The following is a 23622-nucleotide window of genomic DNA, read 5'->3' on the forward strand; positions in this document are numbered from 1 at the left end:
TTTTCACAGATCATATAATTTATTGTTTCACATTCAATGTTTACAGTACCACATGGAAGGCACTTGGTGTTATTGTGACTACAGTACTTTGATCACAACATGAAGCAGTTGTGGTTACTGAAGCAGTTATTGGCTACTGTTGTAAGAGTACCTATAAAAATCAATAAAAATACTTCAGTTCATTTTTTAGTTCTAGTATGTAAAAGTAAACTATGTTTTCAGGTTTCACTGTTCTAATAAAAATAAGTTTAGTTGAGTTTAGTGTGTGAACCTGGTATACTGATATCTGGACAAAACATTTCCCACAAGACCTAGTGACTGAACAACATCAAAGTCTCAGTGTGCAACTACCTAGTCAGTTACAATAAAATACTTTACTTTCCATGATAAATATTTGTGACAGAAAAATATGTATGACTGTAACGTGATATGTTTTGCACCATTGTTTATAAAAACAAAATACTCTGCTTGTTTGCAATCTATTCTGAAAATTGAACACTATCACACATTCTGTCATCTACAGCAAAACAGATCAGCAGCAAATGAGACTTAATTGCTTGTCTGCGAGTGTCTATTCCCGGTCCAAGTGGCTAAGAAAACAATCTCTCCCTTTCTCTCTCTCTCTATCTGGAGAGTGATTAACCCTGGTCGAATTAGAACAGCCCTCTCTAACAAGTATCTCCAGTCCAGTTGGGAAAACTGTCTCTGACAAATGACTCTGCCTCTCTCTCCAGTCCAGTTGTGAATACTGTCTCTGACAAATGAATCTGTCTCTCTCTCTCTGTGGCCCAGTTGTGAATACGGTCTCTGACAAATGAATCTGTCTCTCTGGTCCAGTTGTGAATACTGTCTCTGACAAATGAATCTGTCTCTCTGGTCCAGTTGTGAATACTGTCTCTGACAAATGAATCTGTCTCTCTCTCTGGTCCAGCTATGAAAGCTGTTCCTCATGAGTGACCATCTCTGATCAAGTTATAAGGGCTGTTCCTAGCATGTGTGGCTGTCCTTGGTGCAGTTGGAAAAGCGCTCAGTCTCTTTCAGAGTGTCAGAGTCAAAACTCCCAGGAGTCCATCCACCTGAGCTTGGCCATGGGGCTGGACGGGTCATGAGCCAGCGGGCCCCTCATTCCGTAGGACAGAGGGTGGAACAGGTAGAAACTGAGAGAGACAAAACACACACACACACACCAGATGAAATAATAACAGTATCTGGCATTGTGAAAAGTAAAAACAGGGTAAATGTACAGATATAACTGAATACACATTTTTTAAACAACATTCCATAGGATGGCATTGCTCACCTGTAGAGAATGGCAGCCAGGAGAAGAGTCTGGCCACCCCTCTGTAGATGCTGAGCAAGTGCTGGTTTGAACAGTAGATCTGTATTCTGCAGCAAAGTGTCCAATGTAATACCTGAAAAGAACATTTTTCCAAAGCTAATTAATTAATATGACATATGTAAAGTGGAGGGAAGTTATGGCCATTCCTGAAGATATCAGATATCCCACTGCAAATGTTGGTCAAATGTTGTATTACAGTACTTGGAAATACAGACATGAAGAGTGTGTGCAGTATATGCCTGGTTGACCTAATAAATATATATGGGGGAAAAGAAAATCTGATATTGAATAGTAATTAATATTAATATATACTGATCCTGAACAACTGTAGCGGTATATGGACAAATAGAATATATGATGCTAACCTGTTAGCATGCTACTGAAGAGCATACAGAGCATATTGAGAAGTAGAGTATGACGCTAACCTGTGAGAGAAAGTGGAATAGAACATTATGTTCAATATTCCAATATGTGGTTTAATGTTCTGCATTTTGTCCAATATTCCAATATGTGGTTTAATGTTCTGCATTTCTCATTAGTAGGTCACTTTGATACTAAAAGTATGATTCTATGTAATGACTGTATGATATCTGTACTGTCCCTGTGTATATCTCTGTGTGACTGTGTTTAGAGATAAGCAGGAATATTATGACTTTGCAGTGTTTCACTGTTCTGCATGGCTGCGTCAGTAGCTATCTGCTCTGGATTGCCAGGCTGCCACTAATCAGGGTCTGATTCAGTGTAGTCCACGTGAGATGGGATGACCAACGCCATCTCCCGTCAGCCTGGAAGGATACTTAAACTCTAACTATTTCCTTGTCTAGTTAGAGCAGCTGATGGATCTTTAGGTGAAGTCATGCTGTCTCTCCCTTGATGCGCATCATTGTAAATAAACTCTGTTCAAAATTACCATCAGTTTATGGAGGTCCCATCGAGATTGATAAGGATTATATTGATCTATTGAATTAAGGATTGTTCTTTTTACCAAACTTACTGTACTGTGTTATCCCTTAACCCGCTGGAAAGACGCGCTCTCGGTAAGTAGTACGTTTTGTTCCTTTAAAGTGCTACAGTCCTTAGCTGGACAACAAGGGAGATTCAGTTGAGCAAGATTACTGTCCACATTGGGTGGTACGCTGCAGCAACGCTGGTCGGTCAGCTGTAAGCTATCAGGCCCTTGACAGAATTGGGCATTTTGGCCCCGAAACAAGGAACAGATTGTGTGCGCACACGAAACCGGTCTAAGTCAACTAATCTCCTGAGAGTTACAGATGATTTGAGTAGGGGTCTGGGCGAGAGATCACATTCACTGGGTTTGCTTAATTGGACAATCTGTCAAATTTTGAGACCAGTCACTTTACGGAAACCAATCAGGAACATGTATGTCTATCTATGTTTCTGACCTGTGGGTTATGTGTATGTGTGCTTTGCAATTGTCTGCTAAAGGTGCTCTCTGATACTAACATGTCTGAGTGTCAACCTCTCTCTTCTTGAACTACTATTTGGCATAGTTTGTTTGGAGCTGCAAAGATCCGCCTCATCTTCGTGGTTAAGGGAAAGTTAACTTACTTGGCAGCTTTGTCTGTCTGTGGCAGCCACACATGGTCAGCAGCATTAGTTGGGCCAAACTAAGATAAAGGTGGGGACGCCTATTCAAAACATCCCAGTGCTGCTAACATTGTGTGACAGCCAATCAAATATACCACAAAATAATTAGGAGAAATTGAGTTGTCTAAAACTATAGGCTACATGTTATGTGTTGTATGTATTGCAACTAAAAGGTACTGAGTCTGTTTTGTCTTTGTCTTCCCTCCTGTCAGTCGACATGAGGCCTGAGTGAGAGTGTGTGTGTGTGTGTGTTGGCCAGCTGATATGCATGAAGGTCACATTTCTGTTACAGACTGTAACTGAGAATACACATAAGAAAGATGCATCTGACTGTTAACTGTATTTAAATAGTTTTTTTTGCTTCCTCTCAATGAGAGAATTATTTTTGGGATTTTGCTTAGGATTCAAACTTGTTTAACTTACTGAACTATTCTCAACTAAACTAAAGCCAAGATTTTGTTAAGTGTTTGAAGTCTAATTCCTTCTCTCCTGTTGAGTTGTTCCTTTCCACAAAGGTAAAGGATATTCTGTGGTCACCATTGAGGGCACTCTTGCTGGTACAGTAAACACTAACACACTTAACCATAAGGTACAGATCTTCTCTGACTTAGCTGTGTGTGTGAGTGGTTGTTATCTCTGCACTTGAAGGTCAGGGAGCCAGTGTAAAGAGAGAGAGAGAGAGAGAGAGAGAGAGAGAGAGTGGAGAAGAGAAAAGACATTTATTACACTTGAATTATGAAGTTAAATATTTTATATCTAAGTTCGACCAATTTGAAGGTGTTGCTTGTCAGAGGAGTCTTAATTAATTCTCTTTTAAAATGACGTTTAGATGTTGATAGCATACCATAATTAAATCAGTCAAGAGTTACTTCTCTTAAGAGTGGCAACATGTTTTGTTTTACTGTCAATGCTAAAAGAGACATGTAATGCCCTTGTTTGATATTCTTGTTAGATTTAGAGTTTTGGAAAATTATGTGCCATTGAATTACAGTTGTCATTTAATAATTTCTACAGTCCTAAGTGTTTTTTTTTCCTTTGGAACAAAATGGAGGGGGTGATCTTTCAGTCCTGGTTCTGGGGATGGGGCTCTGGAAACACCCGTAAGGGAGCTGAACACGCAGCAACGGGTAAACCAGAGACCTACAGGCAGACCAGGGCTGTTGGGTTGCTTCAGCCCATCTTATCTTTTTACCCCTGGTGGTTCAGGCCCTAGCCCTAGAATAAGATATGCTCAGAGAAGCCTGAGATTCTAATATATGAGAGATCTGCTCACAACAACAAGTAAGGTAACAAACCACCAACATTTGATTAAGTGACTACCCATTAGGAGAATTGTATGACTATGGGTGTAGTTACGCTTGACTTATGTAGCCACTGAAGTATATAAGCACTTTTAGAATGTAAAACTCTTTGTTTCAACCAGCTGTGCTGGTTTGCAAAGATTCAATATAATTGGATGATTTTGATCACTGGCTCCTGTCTCATCTTCTTGATTCCGAATTGATTTACCTAACAGAATTGGTCCCGGGATCCCAACATCTGGGGTCAGAACCAGCTTTCTGGAAAAACCGTACATGGTGAGGTCTGGGACCTTGGATTTGAAATCCTGAAAGCCCTTGGTTGTCTGAGACAGCAAGGCGAGATGGCTGATCTTCTGAACCAGTGATCCTAACCAAAAGGGAATTCAAACTGAGACGTTCGGTGAGAACCAGTGATCAATAAAAAAAATATATAATAATAAAATAATAATAAAAATTTTAGTAAGGGCTATTTTGTAGTAGTAGTCTTTGGATGAAAAGAAAACCAGATCGAGTACGCTCAGGGTTGACTCATCCTAAATAGAAAAACTACTAGGAGGGCTATTTGGTAGAAGTAGTCCTATGATGAAAAGAAACCCAAAGCGAAAAGGCTCAGGGGTGATTCATCCTTAATAGAAAAACCTAGGTTTATGAGATCCTTTTGATATTTATAAGGACCTCTACATAGTGCTCATTGGTGAGGGAAATAACAGTTTTGCATGTTATTTGTGATGATCTAAAGTGTATATTTACACGGTTAGCCTCACATTACTTTGATTTAATCAATGACTAAAATGTCATAGGGTCACAAACTCCTACATCATCCTCCAGTGTTTTATATACATTTTGATATCTGATATCTCCGCCTAGGAATATCTGTTGTTTTAACTAAATTTAGTGAAGTTTTGCAGGGAAAATTAAATGCTGTGTGCTGTGCTATAAAGAGTGTTGGATGCCTGGACCAAAGCATCAAGGCCATCCTTGCTCTCTCCCCAACCCACTACAAGTCACAGGAACACATAATGCAAGATGATGGGTATGTTAATTATATCAGATTACATATTCCAGTTTTGGTTTAGATTTTCCAGTTGTAAATTTAATAAAGGCCCCATATAAAGTATGACCATTTTGCTTAAATACAGGCTAATTGTTTCTCCAAGCTTCCTGCTCCCCATGCTAATATAACCTGACCCAAGTCATCCTGTTCCACGTGTAGGCCACAAACACTGGAAGCCATGCGGACGCTATGTTCCTGCTTCAGGTAGACACAGATGTGTTTTGACTGTTGATTGGCTAGGTGTGTAGGCCTTGAGCCCTGCCAGGTCTTGCTTTGAGGCCACCAAACACTATGGTGAGCGACTGGCTGAATGGGCGACAGTGGAAGACATACAGGTTCTGAGGGCAGAGTAGGTTCTGGATAAAAAGGGGGAGAGGGGCACAAGTGGCAGAACTTTTAGCTTGGACATATGTATTAAGCATTGCTCCACAATCTCGTGCTTCTGGCAGTGACATTACTGTCAAGAGTTAAAGCATATCAGTTAAATTCATACTTGGGTGCCAGTTTAGCTAAGTTGTAATCTTACGAACAGCAGTGAATTTATCAAATTGTTGATGCCATTGATCCTCCAGCTCTGGAACATGGAATGTGGGCGGAGGTTGGTCATCACTGGAACCTGATGTGGGGAGCAGTTGCTCAATGTGCCTCTTCCAGATGCCATGATCACTGGTTTCAACAGTGTATGACACTGGACCACTTTTCGTCACCACTGTTGCAGGTCTCCATTTTTCCCTGGTTGTGTAGTTCCGGGCAAGAACCTGGTCCCCAACTGTGAAACTCCGCACTCTAGCTTTAGGTCTGCTCTTTGCCTGAGCTCTTAGTTTATGGTGTACAATTTCTTTTGCCTTTTTAGGCCTTAGAAGATCAAGGCGGGTGCGAAGCTGTCTATTCAGCAAGAGCTGAGGCAGGGGATACCTTTGTGGTAGCATGAGGAGTATTTCTGTAGGACAACAGGAAAGCACTGAGGCGCCGGTTAAGAGATTGTGTATTTGGTGACGATTTGAGAGCTTGTTTCAGGGTCTGTACGAATCTTTCAGCGAGCCCATTCGTAGCTGGGTGATATGGGGCAGTTCTAATGTGCTGAATGCCGTTTTCTTCCATGAATGTCTTGAACTCTTCTGATATTAGCTGTGGGCCGTTATCACTGACAAGCTGCTGGGGTAATCCGAAACTACTGAAAATAGACCGAAGCTCTTCAATGGTTCTTTCTGCCGAGGTGTTCTTCATCACTACCACCTCAGGCCATTTGCTGTGAGCATCAACTACCACTAAAAACATGTGGTTCTCCAGAGGCCCAGCAAAGTCGATATGAACCCTGTGCCACGGGTCTTCACTTTTAATTACAGTACATTAAAAAGCAGGTACTTCTTTACTTTTACTTAAGAAGGGTTATAATTGTGGTACATTCTACTTTCACTAGAGTAAATATTTATCTGGTTATTTGTGCTTTTATTTAAGTACTGATTTTAAGTACTTGTTCAATGACTACTGAGGCTATACATCAGAGAAATGTAGGTGATCATCAACTGTACCACCCCAAGTTATGTGATGTCAGTGAAGAAGAGCCGAGCTGCATGCAGGGTATACTGTATATGCACATCCAAAATTAGTTTACAGGCGCTCGATCAAAACTTAACTGAAGATAAAAATCGAAAGAAAGATCTGAAAGACTGTTAGCAGATCTATCTTTTGATTTGTGGAATAGCTGGATTGGTTTATCTCCAATGTCAAATATTTTTGCTATGACACTGAGTTTATATTTCCTACAAAGGGGGTCCTATAGTTTGACTTTAAAATGTCATCTTAAAGGTATTTAAGAGGAGTGGGAATGGGAGTACAGTTTGAAAAAGATCAATTGATGGTCTCTCAACAATGTCTCCAGGAAAGGCACCCTTGAGATTTTTCTGTCAGAAGGACTCCTACACACACACACACACTCCCACACGTCTGACAAAATTAGTCACTTCATCATCCGATGATGTGATTGAACTCATAGCCATTCTTCTGCATTGCCTTCTGATATGTGGTCTCTACACCTTCTCCCCTCTGAGGATTTCATCGGATGTGACCACAGGGAACGTGATGCTGGAACAGGCTTGGAACACCTCAGCACACACACACACACACACACACACACACACACACACACACACACACACACACACACACACACACACACACACACACACTGGACCTGATGTGAAACACACCAGCTCAGCTCCACTGAAACGTCATGTGTGGGACGTGCTTACAGATGGAAACAAACAACCGTGCCCACACCCCATTTCTCCAACATAAGCTTCTCTAACATTGCTCACAAGACATGCAGCTGTTTGTATCACCAGTAACCACACACACTGATAAAATCACATCATCACTCTTTAATCCATAACAGGGTAGGTGGAATTTAGTTCTTGGTCGAAACCACACACTGAATTGACTCAACATTGTAAGTTGTATCTTGGAGTCCAATTTGCTGCTATCTCGGTGTGGAGTTGTGTGAGTGGGTGGGTGAGTTGTGAGCACATCTCTCTGCATGCATCATGTTTACTGTAGAATTCTCCTCTTCTCCACCCCTCTCTGCATTGGCTATAAAATTAGCAGTCCTCAGTGACCCTCATCACTCTGACAACACACACAGTCTCTGTGCATCCTACCAGTCTGATATCACCTGTCTACTCTTCAGCTTGTGAGTATTTTGTGCATCTGATGGACTCTCAGACTCTTCGTACAGCACGTTTTCATGCTGGGAATAAACCGGTTTGAATCAGTTTATTGCCCAAAATTCCGTTTATCTCAATATTCCATTTAACCTGTTTACAAGTAGAATGTCACATTTTGAGCATATTCCTGTTTTCATAGCAATCGACATTATAACAAATACGTCAGCGACGCAGCGTACAAATAGGCTCCCAACGTCATGGCATAAATCTTCGCTGGTGGAATTCCCTCTTTTGGCTGCAAAATACAACATCATCCTTGTCTTCCACCTGTATTTCACTTGTTCAGGCATACGTCGATAGCCAGCCTCAATAGATTTTTTACAAATCTTTTTAAAAACATCACTATGATGACATTTTCTACCGTCAATGAACTCCATGACATTTGCATGATTGCAAGACGTAAGTTTGTCTCATCTTCTTTTTAAAGGTGTGCGCATTGTTTCGCCATGATTAGGAAAGTGCGTGAGAAACAATTGGTTCATTTTATCCTAATTCTGTGCAAATTGAGCATGTGCAGGCCTACAACAATCTTCCTTCTGGGAAGCATATTCAGTTTAAGGTGTTTAATGATCCAATATTCTGTTTAAAACATGGCATATACTAGGCATATGCTATACACCTGGGATATGTACAGTGTAAAAAGCAATATGCCTCTGTTTAGTACTTGTGATGCCCATGTATTTCAAAAAAAAAAAAAAAAATGTAAAAAGTGTAAACATGCCCTTCGTGGCACAGTATTTGTGTTTTTTCAGAATGTGTTACAATCCTTTGTAAAGAATTGTGGATCTCTGATATGTTTTCCCCAGAAGATGAGTGGGACTGACACACTCCCAGCAGGCAGCCAACTGGTACCAGGACAATATCTGATATCGGTGAACAAACTATACAAAGCAACATTTGAGGTACAGTTTGCGATGATCTATCTATTAAAGGCAAATTTTCACATAAATATCCGCTTCTCGAAGTCACCGAGTACTGTTATTCGGATATCTGTCGACCATTCGTCCGATTGATTTCAAACTTGGCAGGTGTCTTGCTAGAGGCACGAAGCAAGTGCAGTGCCAAGGGTGGCGTTTGGATAAGAAATGCTATATTGTTATATATATATATATTTATATCGGCAAAAATATATTGGTAAATATATTGGTAAAAGAAGCACACATTGGCTTTCACCACTCTGATGTAGCCAACCCCCCTCTCACACAGCACTGTAGGCTATAAAGAGGATAGAAGAGGGGCTTTAGCAGAACTGAATCAGTGTAGACTACACGGGTAAAATGTGAAGCAAGTGCAAGATGTGTGGATTATTATCATGTCTGACCTCAACAATAAAGACCCCACATGCAGTTTCTGTTAATGTATTTTTTTGGGCTTTTTATGCCTTAAATGCGGATAGGATAGTGGAGAATGACAGGAAGTGAATGGGAGAGAGAGTTGGGATGGGATCCGGATAGGACCACGGGGCGGGAATTGAACCCGGGTCGCCAGCGTACGGTGTAGGTGCCCCAGTTTCCTTGCATAAAATGATTCCAACAAACTATGCAGTGGCTATTCAAAACAACGTAAAAAAGATGTGGAATAAACTGACACTTTGAATAGTCCAGGCTACTTTGGACTGTATTTAGACTTTGAATAAATAGATGACAATTCCAACTGCAATGTCCCAAACTGAAACAAGCAATAATGGTCCTGAATTGAAGGATTACCAGTTACAGGTAATGAGTGGCAGACAGGAAGGGATGTCACTTAGGCTACATGGTCTACCAGAGACTGTTTTTGAGTCAGATCGTTGCAAATTTCCAATAATGATGCATCATTCCACAGAATGGTTTGTCTTCTCTATCATGAAGTTATTCAATAGGCTAAACATATAACTTTGACTCAAAACAGCTGTTAGGATTATGCCATTTCGATCTGTAAAAAAATTCACATTTAGCCATGTTTAAATTCTGCTCACTGCACATTATATTATGTCATAATATAATATTCAGTATTCATTATTGAATGCTTAGCTGGAATGATGTTTTTCCCTATCATCCTATTTTTAAAGCAGGCTTACCTGCGGGCATGTAATTGGGCTACATGTTTTCTACAGGAATAGCATGTTTGAATGGGCACTGCACTAGTGTTTAAAATTAGCCTCGAAAGCTTCTGATCTAGCTGTGAAATAAGGCATCCCTGACCTCTGGCATTTCATTACAGACAGATGGAAACTTCACTTTATCAGGCACAGCCCAGATTTGGTCCACAAACACAACAGGACAAGGAGGTGAAAGCATCAAGATGGAGCCGGATGGGAACTTGGTCATGTACAACGCATCAAAATACCCTGTGTGGATGAGCAACAGCGGGAGCACGGCTCAGGAAGGGATTAAGCTCGTAGTGACCACTGATGGGCACCTAAAAATAATGCACTACGATCAGGAGATCTGGAGTCGCCCTGAATGATATTCTCCTGATCCTGATGTGCCACACGGATATAAAAGAATTAGGAGAGACCTGAGTCTAGCAGATTAGAACTCTCAAATAGTTACGTAGGCTAGTCATCAGCTTCAGCACTGTTAGCATGAAGCCGAATGATTTTACTGATGATTAATGATTTACTGGTGATTAAATGCATTTAATAAAGACAAAAAAAAAAACATCCAAATTGTGTGTTATTATTCCAAATGAATGAAGTGAAATCTTATTCTATCTTATCTTATTCTAATTTAGCAGTGACTACTGGAAATGAATCACAAAATAAATCTAAATTTGTCTACATCTGAATACACCAGCAATGGATTCATTGTTATTCAGTGTTATTTCAACTCAAATCGTGTTAAATTCAACACTACCCCAGAGTTGATATAATTATCACTGGTTCAGAATTAATGTTACACTTTGTGTTAATATTTTAACTACATAATAGTGTATCCATAGTGTTATTTTTTGACACATTTAACTGTTCATTTTCACACTGATTGTGTTAACTCTTTTCATGGGGGGATGTTACTTATAAAACAAGAAATGTAAGTTGTTCTGTCAGAGCATAGTGTCGGTTTCAGTGAATATGATCAACAAAAATCTTGCCAACTGCAGCTTTAAGTGACCCCACAAACCATTATTGCACAGGCAGCGCCCACACACAGTAGACCTAGGGCTCTCACAAGTAGCAAAGAACATGACCGATGTACCGAGTAAGCTATCGCCTAAGCCTAATGTTGATGTTCATACATCTTCCAACCAACGGTGCAACAATCTAATCTTAGATAATTAAAATGATTTATGCCTGTGTGTGGTATATAGCCTTAGCCTACTTGGGATGCTTACATGCAGATGCCAAAGCATTACTGTATTTTCGTATTGATGTGAATTAATGTGTAGATCCAAAGTTTAAACGGTAGTGCAGTCACCTGACATCACCATCAAATTAGAGAATATCTCAGAACTATTATGGTGGCGCTTAGAAGCTTAGACCTAAAGGTGTGGAAATTGGTGTGCGTGGTCATCGCCATACCCTGGTCTCTGAACTGCATTTGGTTAAGATTTGTGAGAGTGTTGCTGACATCAGCACTTCACTTTTTTTTCTCTAGCGCCGCCCTAGTGGTCAGAAATCTGACCAGTAACTTTTGTTGGGCTTTGTCTAAAGATCATATGTGCCAATTCTTGACAAGATCGGTTAAAGTGTCTGGTCTCTAAAGGTTTTCTTGCTTTCAAAAATTTAAACTGTTGGTGGCGCTAGAGGGTAAGACTTAGTGGCATGTACGTTGGTGTGCGTGGTCAGGGCCATGCCCTGATGGCATGTGCCCAGTTTGGAATTTATAAGTCAAGGCACTGAAGAGATATGAGCTGACTTGCAGCTGTAAACTGCAAGTTTCAGCTTCATAGGTCCAAGTATTGTGGAGCTACTTGCATTAATATTGTTAAAAACTTGATATGTTTTAACCTGTTGGTGGCGTTAGAGTTTTGGGGTCTGGGGTCTATACATTGGTGAAAGTCAATTGTGGATGTCAAAACACAAATGCAAGTCAAGAAATATTTGTGGATGTCCCCATCTACTGGATTGCGATTTCTGTGTGCCGGTGAATTAAAGTAGGCCTATTTACGTGTGGATTTGTGTGACTTTCATGTGAAGAACGCCTCAAAACACGAACTTTGAAAGCTTAAGAATGTGTGTGCTGGTGATCCACAAATGCAAAATCACATTTCACAAATTAAATTTTCGGTTTTACAAATGGCATTTTATTTACAAATGCACATCTATATTTGTAAAAATCAATATACGAGTTACAAATATGATTTTTTTATTTGCAGATATCAAAACACACATGCAAATCAAGAAATATTTGTGGATCCCCCTCTGCGCATATACAAATATTATTGAGACAAATTAGCTCCATAGTTGTTGCCACATAGAAGCACTGCATAGAACACAGTGGGCTAAATTGCTATTAAATCCGCTTAGCATCGTGACCATGCTGCGCAAATTTGCAGCATTAAAACTGCTGAATTAAAGTTAAAGTAAACTCTGCTAAGGTCTTATCACAACATAGTACATTGAGGAGACTAAACTAAGTTAAGTTACAGTATGCAATCAAGTATCTCAAAGCTAACGTTAGAATACTGTTTGGGTGTCAAGTTTAGCATGCCTACTTGCAGCTGCTTATTCGTTACTCATGCAGGGCTCATTTTATTGACTCTGAATGTTTGCAAAATCCCGATGTAAATGGAAAAGTGTTTTCCAAGACTCAAAAGTGCTTGTCCAAAGGAGAAGTACGAACCGTTATTTGAACTAACTACGTCATGAATTGCATCCACACATCAGCAGCCTTTTAACTGTGTTAATGTTAATTGCAAGGATTCCCACACCTAACGCCTTAAAATGACAGGCACTCAATTAGACATACACTACTGAACTTTATTGAATGCTACCTCTGACTAAGAATGCATTACTTTGCACTTGTATAGTCTTTTATTTTGGAATCTGAAGAGCAATAAACATATATTGCAATGTTAAAGAATTCATGTTTTTTTCATTCAGATGTGTAAATAAACATGTATAAGTTGCTATTAGTGAATTAATGGGGAGATAATCGATAATCGAATCGAAATGGACTGAAAAAATGAATCGTTAGATTAATCGATGCATCGAAAAAATAATCGCTAGATTAAACGTTTAAAAAATAATCGTTTATCCCAGCCCTAGTTCTATTTGAGAATTGTTGAGACATTTCTTATGCGTTTTGGTTTTATATTCTTATGAAGAAATCAGAAACTTATGAAGAAATCAGTTAAATCATGTATCTAGTCATGTACCTGCTTATTTGGAACTGATTAACTTTGATGAAACAACTGTATAGTCATTTACATTTTGTAGTGGCAGTATTTGATGAAATGTTCCAGCCATAAAGGCTGAAAAATGGGGACTGAGAGAAAGTGGAATAGAACATTATGTCCAATATTCCAATATATGGTTTAATGTTCTGCATTTTGTCCAATATTCCAATATGTGGTTTAATGTTCTGCATTTCTCATTAGTAGGTCACTTTGATACTAAAAGTATGATTCTATGTAATGACTGTATGATATCTGTACTGTCCCTGTGTATATCTCTGTGTGACTGTGTTTAGAGATAAGCAGGAATATTATGACTTTGCAGTGTTTCACTGTTCTGCATGGCTGCGTCAGTAGCTATCTGCTCCGGATTGCCAGGCTGCCACTAATCAGGGTAGTGTATTCCAGGCATTCAGTGTAGTCCACGTGAGATGGGATGACCAACGCCATCTCCCGTCAGCCTGGAAGGATACTTAAACTCTAACTATTTCCTTGTCTAGTTAGAGCAGCTGATGGATCTTTAGGTGAAGTCATGCTGTCTCTCCCTTGATGTGCATCATTGTAAATAAACTCTGTTCCTGATTTTTCATACTATTGGTCTGACTGGGTCTCTATTAAATCTATGGTATCAAAATTACCATCACCTGTCAGCATGCTACTGAAGAGCATTAAGAGCATATTGAGAAGTAGAGTATGACGCCAACCTGTCAGCATGCTACTGATGGGAATTATTTTGGAGTTTCAAGACTAGTTTTGGTGGCCATGTGGGCCCTCTTGGCATTAAATAAAAACATCCTCCCCTCCCCCAATGAAATGCTAATGTACTGGTTCCAAGGGCTATTAGATCCACAAGACAAAGGATGTTACTTTGCTATAATGTATCCATGTGTCATGAAATGTAAATATATTCATGTTTGGCATCATTGTAATAGTCTCAGTACAAGGATTGTAATGATTTGATTGTGAGAATGTTTGGAACATTCTATAAGTGATATTTCTGATATATAAGATACCTCTCCTCATGTTCTTCGGATGGGTGTGAAGTAGGTGTGTCTGATGCCAACTAGAGAACCAACCATGTGGGCTTGTTTTGCCTCCAATTCTTCCTTTGTTTAACCCATACAAAAGTGATTAACTTGCATTGTAAGAACTAGATTAGAACATGGAGAGCTGAAGAAGAGAGAGAGGTTAATCCAGAGGCCATGGCCTCTGTGCCATGGCCTACCATAGACCATTTTTACCCTCTCTGCTTGTAACAGAATAAATCTGATTCCTGCGTGTTCCTGAAGTTTGCCAGTCAATATTAAGTAATTATTCACCACAATTACTTTCACTACTGAAGAGCATAAAGAGCATATTGAGAAGTAGAGTATGACGCTAACCTGTTAGCATGCTACTGAAGAGCATACCGAGCGTATTGAGAAGTAGAGTATGACGCTAACCTGTTAGCATGCTACTGAAGAGCATAACGAGCGTATTGAGAAGTAGAGTATGACGCTAACCTGTTAGCATGCTACTGAAGAGCATAACGAGCGTATTGAGAAGTAGAGTATGACGCTAACCTGTTAGCATGCTACTGAAGAGCATGGCGGGGAAGTAGTGGTGGTAGTAGAGGATGCGGCCCATGGTGTAGAAGGGCAGGTAGTGAAGGAGCCAGCCCAGGAACAGCATGCCTCCACCCCTCATCAGCACACCACAGTGCCCTGGACAACACAAATCAACCAAACACAAAGAACGGAGAGCATGGTTATGGTTCTTCACAGATGTTATTGTTGTAACCAAATCAATAAACCTTACATAAAAAAACAGTTCAAAGTAGTCATATAACCTACATAAATAATACCAATAAAAGTAATAGACTAAATAATTTTAACTGAATTAAAATAGCAAATTGTCATAATAACAATAACCATCAACATTCTGCAAGGAGAACTAACAATTTACATACAACGGAGGAAGGACATATGACCAGTAAATCCCACATAGGCTTAAACCTGGTACAAATACCTGAAGCACATTGCTGCTGGTTTCTGAAATACATTTTTTAATTTTGCACAAACACCATCCACTGTAATTTTGTAAATTCACCACCATCCTGCATGAAGTGCTACCAGCAACCGATCGACAGTCTGTTTATGTAAACAATGGCCCGATACTTCATGTGCCTTAGACAGCATTTTGTCACTGGTATAACAAAAACATTGTAATGAAATTAACACCAAAGATTCTAGAATCTTTCATTAACACTCAAGCAGCTTGAACCAACCTCTTCTTTTAGAATCCAGATTGAATCCTCTTTGAATGGATGCCGCAGCAACAAACGCCATGACAACGTACAGCCCCAAACAGAGCAAGTTGAGCCACCAGATCACCTGTGGGAAGAGGAGGGCCATCATACAGAGAAGTGCCAGGTGGTAAGAGAAGGTGGGATGGACCCGAGCCGGGGTCTGAACTCACACAGATACACAGCAACCACAGCAGACCAGGTACTGATCCGCTCCATAGGTGACATCAGCTAATGCCATGGATTGGTGGACACATACATGAAAACATCTAGTCAATCTGACATCATCTGGCACATGTTCAACTTACCGGGTTCCCCAGCAGGTAAACACGATAGTCAGACTCGTTCACCCCTGAAAACCTCAAGCCCTGAATGAAATTACAAAACATACAGTTGAACAGGGAGAGGTAGTAGTGGTTATTATTTTAATATGATATGTATATGATGATATGTTTTGGTTTAATCTGAAAGATGTTGAGACCTCCTCACACACCTGATAATTGATGGGCCAGTGCCAGGGTTTAGAGTTTATCTCGTTGTCTTTGGGCTTCAGGCCACTGTTCCCCTGCAGAGGGAAAAATAGACACAGCTAACGCTAACAGTTACCCTACCGAGGGAGAAATAGACACAGCTAAAGCTAACTTTTCCAGGATAGAGGGAAGGAATAGACACAGCTAAAGCTATTTGTTCCACCACAGATGGAGGGACAGAGACAGCTAATGCTAACCAAAGGTTGACTTTAGATGGGTTGAGAGAGACCTTAGCAATCTACAGGCTAAAGAAGAGAGTCAGCCATACCCTGATCATGACAATATGTGACTCCAGAAGGATTTCCAGAAAGGAGGGCTTCAACACCGCAAAGCTGATGTTAGGTACTACACAGAGAGAGAGAGAAGCTCTCTTACATAGATCAGACATACAAATATTTCCCTCAATGTTTCACACAGAGGTTCTGAGGATGAATGTAGTCTACTTTGAAGTACTGAGGTAAAACAGCCTACATTTGGGGTTGATGTGGTCCTCGATGTTCCACTGAGAGTTGGGGGTGTCCTTGTGGTACGGACTACAGGAGACCTCTACCTGCTCCCAGCCCCTATGGAAACACACACATCATCAGACTGGGAGCCACACACACACCATCTCAGACTGGGAGCCACACACACCATCTCAGACTGAGAGCAACACACACACAACTCAGACTGAGTGTCTGCACACTTTTACTGCATAAAAAAAAAACAGTCTACATTTCCCATATTTACTACAATAGGGGAAAAAAATCATGATACTAAGAGACCTTTGACTAATGTCTATAAACCTCTGAATTTGGTACCAAAGTGTGACGTTCTGTTTCCATGACGGCAGAATCACTGGATCTAAACAAACTTTCGAAGTGGCTTAATAGCATTAAATGTAGACATGTGGCATTTCTAGTAATAATTTGTTAAAATGTAGACTATAGCCATTTAAACTTGTTTCACCTGCTAGGCAGCAGCTTAGCCACATAACACAGATTCCCTGGCAGGTGTAATAGAAAGAAACAAAATTTCAGTGGATATTTCACGTCTTCTCAAAGACTGGCGGCTGGAATTTTGTTTCTTTCTATTACACCTGCCAGAGAATCCCTGTTATGTGGCTGTTCCCACAGAATTACATTCTATTTGTGGTGGTAGGTTTGCAGAATTAACTTGAATGCAACCGTTTTTAACAAATTAGCGCAGCGTGGTTATGATGCTAACCAGATTTAAGCACAATTTAGTACAACCTGGAAAATCATTATGTGGTGGTCAATGTTGACATCGTGGTTGGCCGCCACAAATAAGTCAATGTATGGGGAACACAGTAATTTAGTCAGCCATCATCTTGGCTTTGCTAGTTGCTAACTCAACCTGCTCAGGTGCATCAGCATAACACGGCCTGAGCGACCTCACCATTTGGGCAGTGTTTTGCCAGAGGAGTATAGGACACAGCCTGTGGACTGATGCAGGATGCGGACTTTGCTGCGAAGCACTTTGACCAGATCTCCCTTCCGTCCCCCACACACCTCTATCACCCACAGGTCATTAGTGTCTCCTGTGCCATTCTGTAAACAAACAAACAAACAAACAACAATGTTGAATCACACAATGTGGTGAAATAATCATACAATGGTGGTGTGAATTTGCTACACCCCTGTGTTAGAAATGGTTTGAAGAAAAAGAATTCAAGAGGTGTATATATGGTCCGATTCATATTTTCAGGACCTAATTGAGCGTAGTGGAGCAGTGCTGCCTCTCCACCTGGTTTGATTCTCGAACCTGCCGTTGCACGTCCGTGTTGCTTAAAGAGTTTACCTTTAAAGGTGCTCTAAGTGATGCCACGCGTTTTTTAGGCTAAAACATTTTATGTCACTTACTACATCACCTAACCAACCGCTAGCTGTCTGTGTCCTGAATACACTGTAAAAAATACGCGATCTCTGTGGACAGCCCAGGCTCCAAAAACGCAACAAAAACAACCTGGGCAAACCTAGCCCATAAAAACATAACAAACTGTTCCAGCAAATCACAGACGAGATGCGCGTTTAGGAGAGTTTCAATTGCACGGGAGCAGCACAGGAGGGAGGGAAAGGAAGTAGGAAGCTAGCTCTCTGATTTGTTTAAAAAGTCAACAGAAGTGACGTTACCCAGCATTGCTTAGAGCACCTTTAACTTTAGCTTTAATTAGACTTCATATTAAATGTACGAGTTCTGAACTGTGTAGATGCAGAAGAGGGTCTGCTCACAAGGCCATATCCTGTGACCTGCAGGTGCTTTTTCGTCAGGGGAGCCTCATGCAGGTGGCTGTGGAGGTTCCTAGTGGTTCTGATAGAAACATGAAAACAAAACACATTACCAAGAAATCAGTGATGATAACAACACACCACAAATCAATACTTAACAGCAGAACTGCACAGTAATATTTCTGCAAATTTTTCCGCAAATATTAACATTGCTTAAATGTAAGTACTTACTCTTTGTGCTCCAGTCGAATGACGTCACCATGCCGGACAAGGTCAGGAGCTTCTCCCGTAGGATCTGGTCAGACCAGAACAAACCAGACCAAAGGACGGTATAATACACGCAAACCTCGGTTAATAGTGGGGACACTGCAGTGCACGTGTGTCTGCTACAGCTTGAAACCTTAAACTCACCGTCAGTGTGGTGCTGTTTCTTCACCAGCCAGAGGTTGTTATAGTCCTTGTGGAGGTAGGTGGTCACCTGCAGGAGATGAATCGGCCAGTGGGTATTTGTGAGGAAACTGTGTCAGTGTTAATGACACACATTTACAAAGTGACTACTTTAGCTTGCTTTGCAACTGAACGCAGGGAATATCTAAGGCAGCATGGTCAGAGATTAACTACTGTAGAATGGAAGTTTGCCAAGCAGCCTTCTTATGTCCATGAATTCCTTGTGTGTGTGTGTGTTTGTTTGTGAGTGTGAGTGTAGGTGGTGTGTGGTACCTGCTGCTGGTGTGCTCCGACCCCCTCTGGGTAGAGGTGCCAGTGGGAGTGCAGGTACCCCCCAGCGATGCGCAGGTTCTTCAGGGTCACTGTAGAACCGAACGCCAGGTCTAGAGGAGGGAGAACACAGGTCATACACGCACAGCATCACTGGACACTGATGTAGCTTCAGCCGAGCAGGATGGATGTGATTGCATGCTTTATGTACTTCCTTGCCTACCTTCCTTGGGTACCTTGAGAGGCGCTTTTCTAAATTAAATTTATTATTTTTCGGCTTTGCTGAAAGTAAACACAAAATCTCCAAAAATGTCACGATCCTGGTTAGGCCCTGTGATAAAACGCTTTACAAATGACCAAAACAAACACAACCCTTATTCGTCTCAGCCTTGACATCCTGCCTCTTGCTCTTTGATGCCTGGACTGACATTTAAACCGATCTAAATGGGGTTTCAGTGTAAGTATATACCCTTCACACAGTGAGGTGAAGCACACACTAATCCCGACGCAGTGAGCTGCCTGCTACAGCGGCGCTCGGGGAGCAGTGAGGGGTTAGGTGCCTTGCTCAAGGGCACTTCAGCCGTTCCTACTGGTCGGGGTTCGAACCGGCAACCCTCCGGTTACAAGTCCGAAACGCTAACCAGTAGGCCACGACTGCCCCTCAAACAATTTACAAAAAAACAGTGTACTTCAAAGTCCACTAGCATGCACCAACAGTGCCACACTCCCAGGTAAGGTGAGAAGGCTGGACGTGAGAGTCAAGTCCACTCACACTCTGGCATGGAGGCGTTGTGCAGGTTGTTTCCCACAAGTCTGGACTGGAAGGAGGAGCTGAAGAAGCCGTCTCCTGGACCACTACACGTAGAGAGAGAGAGAGAGAGAGAGAGAGAAGAGAGAGAGAGAGAGAGAGAGAGAGAGAGGGAGAGAGAGAGAGAGAAAGAGAGAGTGAGCCATCACTACCAGCCAGACATCTTCAAATGTGACAGCATCAGAGTTATCTACTGGCTTACAACATCACACAGCAGACCTCACCCACCTCTTGTTGAGGATGACGAAATGGACAGCAAATATGGTGATATATAGGAACAGGGGCAGCAGGATCAGGCCAAAAACCCTGGCAAGTAAGTGCTTCCCAAAATCCACCTGGTGCAGGAAGACATACAATGAGTTCAAGAGATGACAAGATGGTGGAGTAACATGAGAGGTGGCACTTCAATATGCAATGACTATGTCCAGAGAGCAATCAACAGCATTCATCATGTCCAAAAAATAATGACCCACTGATGTTGGCCTCTTTTCATCCACACCTTTTTAATAAGCCACTAAATCAAATTAAATAAATACATCATGATAATGTGATGTGTATCAGAGAGAATGTGTTGTGTATCTGTTCCAGTGAGCATGTGAGATGTAGCAGCGAGTGTGTGGTATGTACCAGAGAGTGTGTCTGTGTCCCAGTGAGCGTGTTGGATGTACCAGAGAGTGTGTGTGTATTCTAGATACTCTGTATGTTCCAGTGAGTGTGTGAGATGTAGCAGTGAGTGTGTGTTGTGTACCAGAGAGAGTGTGAGGTCTCCCAGTAGGTCCCACAGATCTAAGGCCGTTTTAATCCCAACCAGAAGGATGACGAAAAGCCCCACAAACTTCACTCCTAGAGCACCCGACAGGTTCACCCCAGTCAGGAGCAGCCAAGACCACCAGGAAACACTGAAAGGCCTGGAGCAAAACAACAACAACACGTTACGTTTATATAGAGCTTTTCTCACATTCAAAGCGCTTTACATGGAAAGGGGGACCTAACTAACCACCAACAACAGACCCCAGTTTATGCACATTACCATCACAGCACTGGGTGAGGAGGATAGACAGTTGAATTGAAACCGAATAAACAAATAAACGAACTAAATGAGCTACATTATATAAATATATAAAAATAATTACATATAATTATTTGCTGCAAGAGGAGCCAAAACCTAAGATTTGAACTGTCTTAATACGTACAGTATAATAACAATAAATGGATCTTGAATTCTGTTCACACCTCACCAGGAGCACATAAAGCCAATCTGCTCTGAGGAGATGCACATGACGAGTACTGTACCTGTGCTTGTGTGCATGGAACTTGACCATGCTAAGCACCGAGGCCATAATGAAGAACATGAGGACAGGGTCCAGGAGGATGTACTGAGAGAGGGTGACGAAGCCTGTGTCTGGAGGGGAGATGCAGAAAACCACAGATATTCAGACCGCAAGTGACTTGCTACAAGAGACCATGGAATGTTAATGTAGTTCAGTGATTACAGGCCATGTGAATTACTGGTGATAAGAAACGTAGCCTCTTGACAAAATTAAAATAATTGAAACGCTTTAAAGAGACGGGTGACGAGCGAATTGCCTACATTCAGTACGCAGCTTTAGGAGCTCTCCCTGTTGACTATAGTACCAACAACATCAGAAGTATGTAGAACATCAGAAGTATTTTCAGAAGGCCTTTTTAATGTCAACCGAAAGTTGGTTCCAGTGCTGAGCCACAAAGCAGCTAAAAGCTGGTTTACCATGTTTAGTTTTAACAGCAGGTTTTACTAACAGGTTTTTCTCCTGAGACCTGAGAGGTCTGGAGGTGTGTAATGCTGAAGCATGTCTGAAAGGAATTTAGGTCCTGCTCCATTTAGTGATTTACAAACAAGCTGTAGTGCTTTAGTGTCAATTCTGTGACTTACTGGAAGCCAGTGCAGGGACTTAAGAATTGGAGTAATGTGGTCAATTCTTTTAGTTTTTGTGAGAACCCTAGCTGCTGCATTTTGGATCACCTGAAGCTGTTTTATAGTCTTTTTAGGAAGGCCTGTAAAAAGTGAAGAGAGAGAGAGAGAGAGAGAGAGGTTGCTTACCAAAGATGAGAAGTCCAGATGAGATGAAGGCAGCTGATGGAGAGCCAGAAAGCTCCTGAACCGCAACAAAGGCAAATGGAGGCAGACAAGACCCAAGGCCTGCGCAGAACTACACACACACACACACACACACACACACACACACACACACACACACACAATTCCTCTGTGAATCTAACTGTAAAGTCTCATCACTATTCTTCAAAAATCATGGGTTATCATCAAATGGCAATTAACATTTCAAATATCCTTTATGGAAAATGATCTGGTCAGGCATCTATATCAGAGATTACATCATTAACCGGACAACACAGTTGTAATGCAGTTTCTACACACTCCTCTCATCCCCCAGTAGTTGTGATTCTCATATTTGTCTCCTGGTTTGATGAAAGGGAAGGTGCCATCATAGCCTGTGAGGTAGCCAGCTAAACCTATCAGCATCTGAAAAGACAGACATGATATGAAACATGACAGAATGGGCATTCCACAGACATAGCTATTCACTGTTGCCGCTGAAAATATTTTCGGAATGTAAGACATTAATTCAGTAGGACTTACTTTGCCGAGAGGAGGGTGAACATCAAAGAAGAAAGTTCTGTTAATGTAATAGCTTCCCATTTTTCCAAAGTGCGTTTCATCCCAACTAGAGGAAAGAGAGAGACTAGTTAATAGTTGGATCCACACAAGAGGACACTGCGATTCAGGTCACACACAGTGTGAAAAATATCAACTCACCATATGTGAGGTGGTTCCAGGATTTTATAAAGTCTCGTGGAAAATGACAGTATGATCACTAGAATTAGTGTGTACACATTTCTTCCTCCTTGCCGGTTTGGACAGTGTGTTCCTCTCTGGAGCCATTGCTGTGAGGTCCCGTTTGCGGACTGACGTCCGGACACATCCACGGTACCATTACTGTCGCCGCTGCTCTGCTCCAAAGCCCCTTTGCTTGCCTTGCGTTTGCGAACACCTGACGTACCTGGACCTTTGGCTGCGTTGTGCTTCGCATGTTCTGTTCTCCATCGGCAGGTTTATGAATAAATGTCACGTAACTGTCAACATCAGAATAATCGATTAGGTCACGCACCCTGATGTCGTCATGTGGCTTCCCAACCAGTGTCAAGCTAATGCTATCTCGTTTTAAAGCTTAGTGTCAGATTCCAAGTACCCCAGGCTGCAGGTTGCAGATCGGGGCTGGGCTCAATGTGGGGCGGTGCGCAACCTTGAGCTCGGCCCAGGGGCTTCTCTCAGATTCTGATACCCCTTCCGAGACAATCAAAGGCTGATTGGAATCCGACTTCATGCATGTTGCATGCATCTGATTTCACGTTACTCCATGCCAAGATGAAACCTTTCCACTTCATAGACCAGAAAACACTATTTACATAGACATTGTAGTTATTCTTAGGTATTCATTGGCTTCTGAGAAAAGACGAAAACGTTATCTACCAACTACAACCTGTAAACGTGTACCGTTTGTTATTGATACGGCCAGTCTTCTTGTTTTCCTTCTGTACTGTGATCACGACGCACGCCAAGGGAAGTACTGCCACCTAGTGGTCTGGAGTACGTAAAAAACGTCCAATGTTCTCTCGTCTTCTTCCACCTCAGCATGCATCAATAACATTAACTAG

General features: G+C 41.4%; 1 protein-coding gene across 1 annotated transcript; it reads right to left on the reverse strand.

Annotated features, from left to right (window-relative positions):
• On the reverse strand, positions 1 to 23016 carry pomt2 (protein-O-mannosyltransferase 2; the record flags this gene model as incomplete). Its single annotated transcript, XM_048228279.1, has 21 exons — positions 1 to 1157; positions 1301 to 1412; positions 14904 to 15044; positions 15608 to 15713; positions 15934 to 15993; positions 16119 to 16190; positions 16424 to 16500; positions 16627 to 16718; positions 17554 to 17705; positions 18387 to 18465; positions 18615 to 18678; positions 18795 to 18861; positions 19104 to 19213; positions 19873 to 19955; positions 20137 to 20243; positions 20657 to 20816; positions 21202 to 21310; positions 21989 to 22097; positions 22325 to 22429; positions 22547 to 22631; positions 22724 to 23016. Coding segments are annotated over 21 exons (2289 nt in total), but the record flags the coding sequence as incomplete, so codon positions are not given.
• Between the last annotated feature and the right edge of the window lie 606 nt (positions 23017 to 23622).

The sequence above is a fragment of the Alosa alosa genome, chromosome 19 (genome assembly GCF_017589495.1).
Source record: "Alosa alosa isolate M-15738 ecotype Scorff River chromosome 19, AALO_Geno_1.1, whole genome shotgun sequence".
Taxonomy (NCBI): Eukaryota; Metazoa; Chordata; class Actinopteri; order Clupeiformes; family Clupeidae; genus Alosa; species Alosa alosa.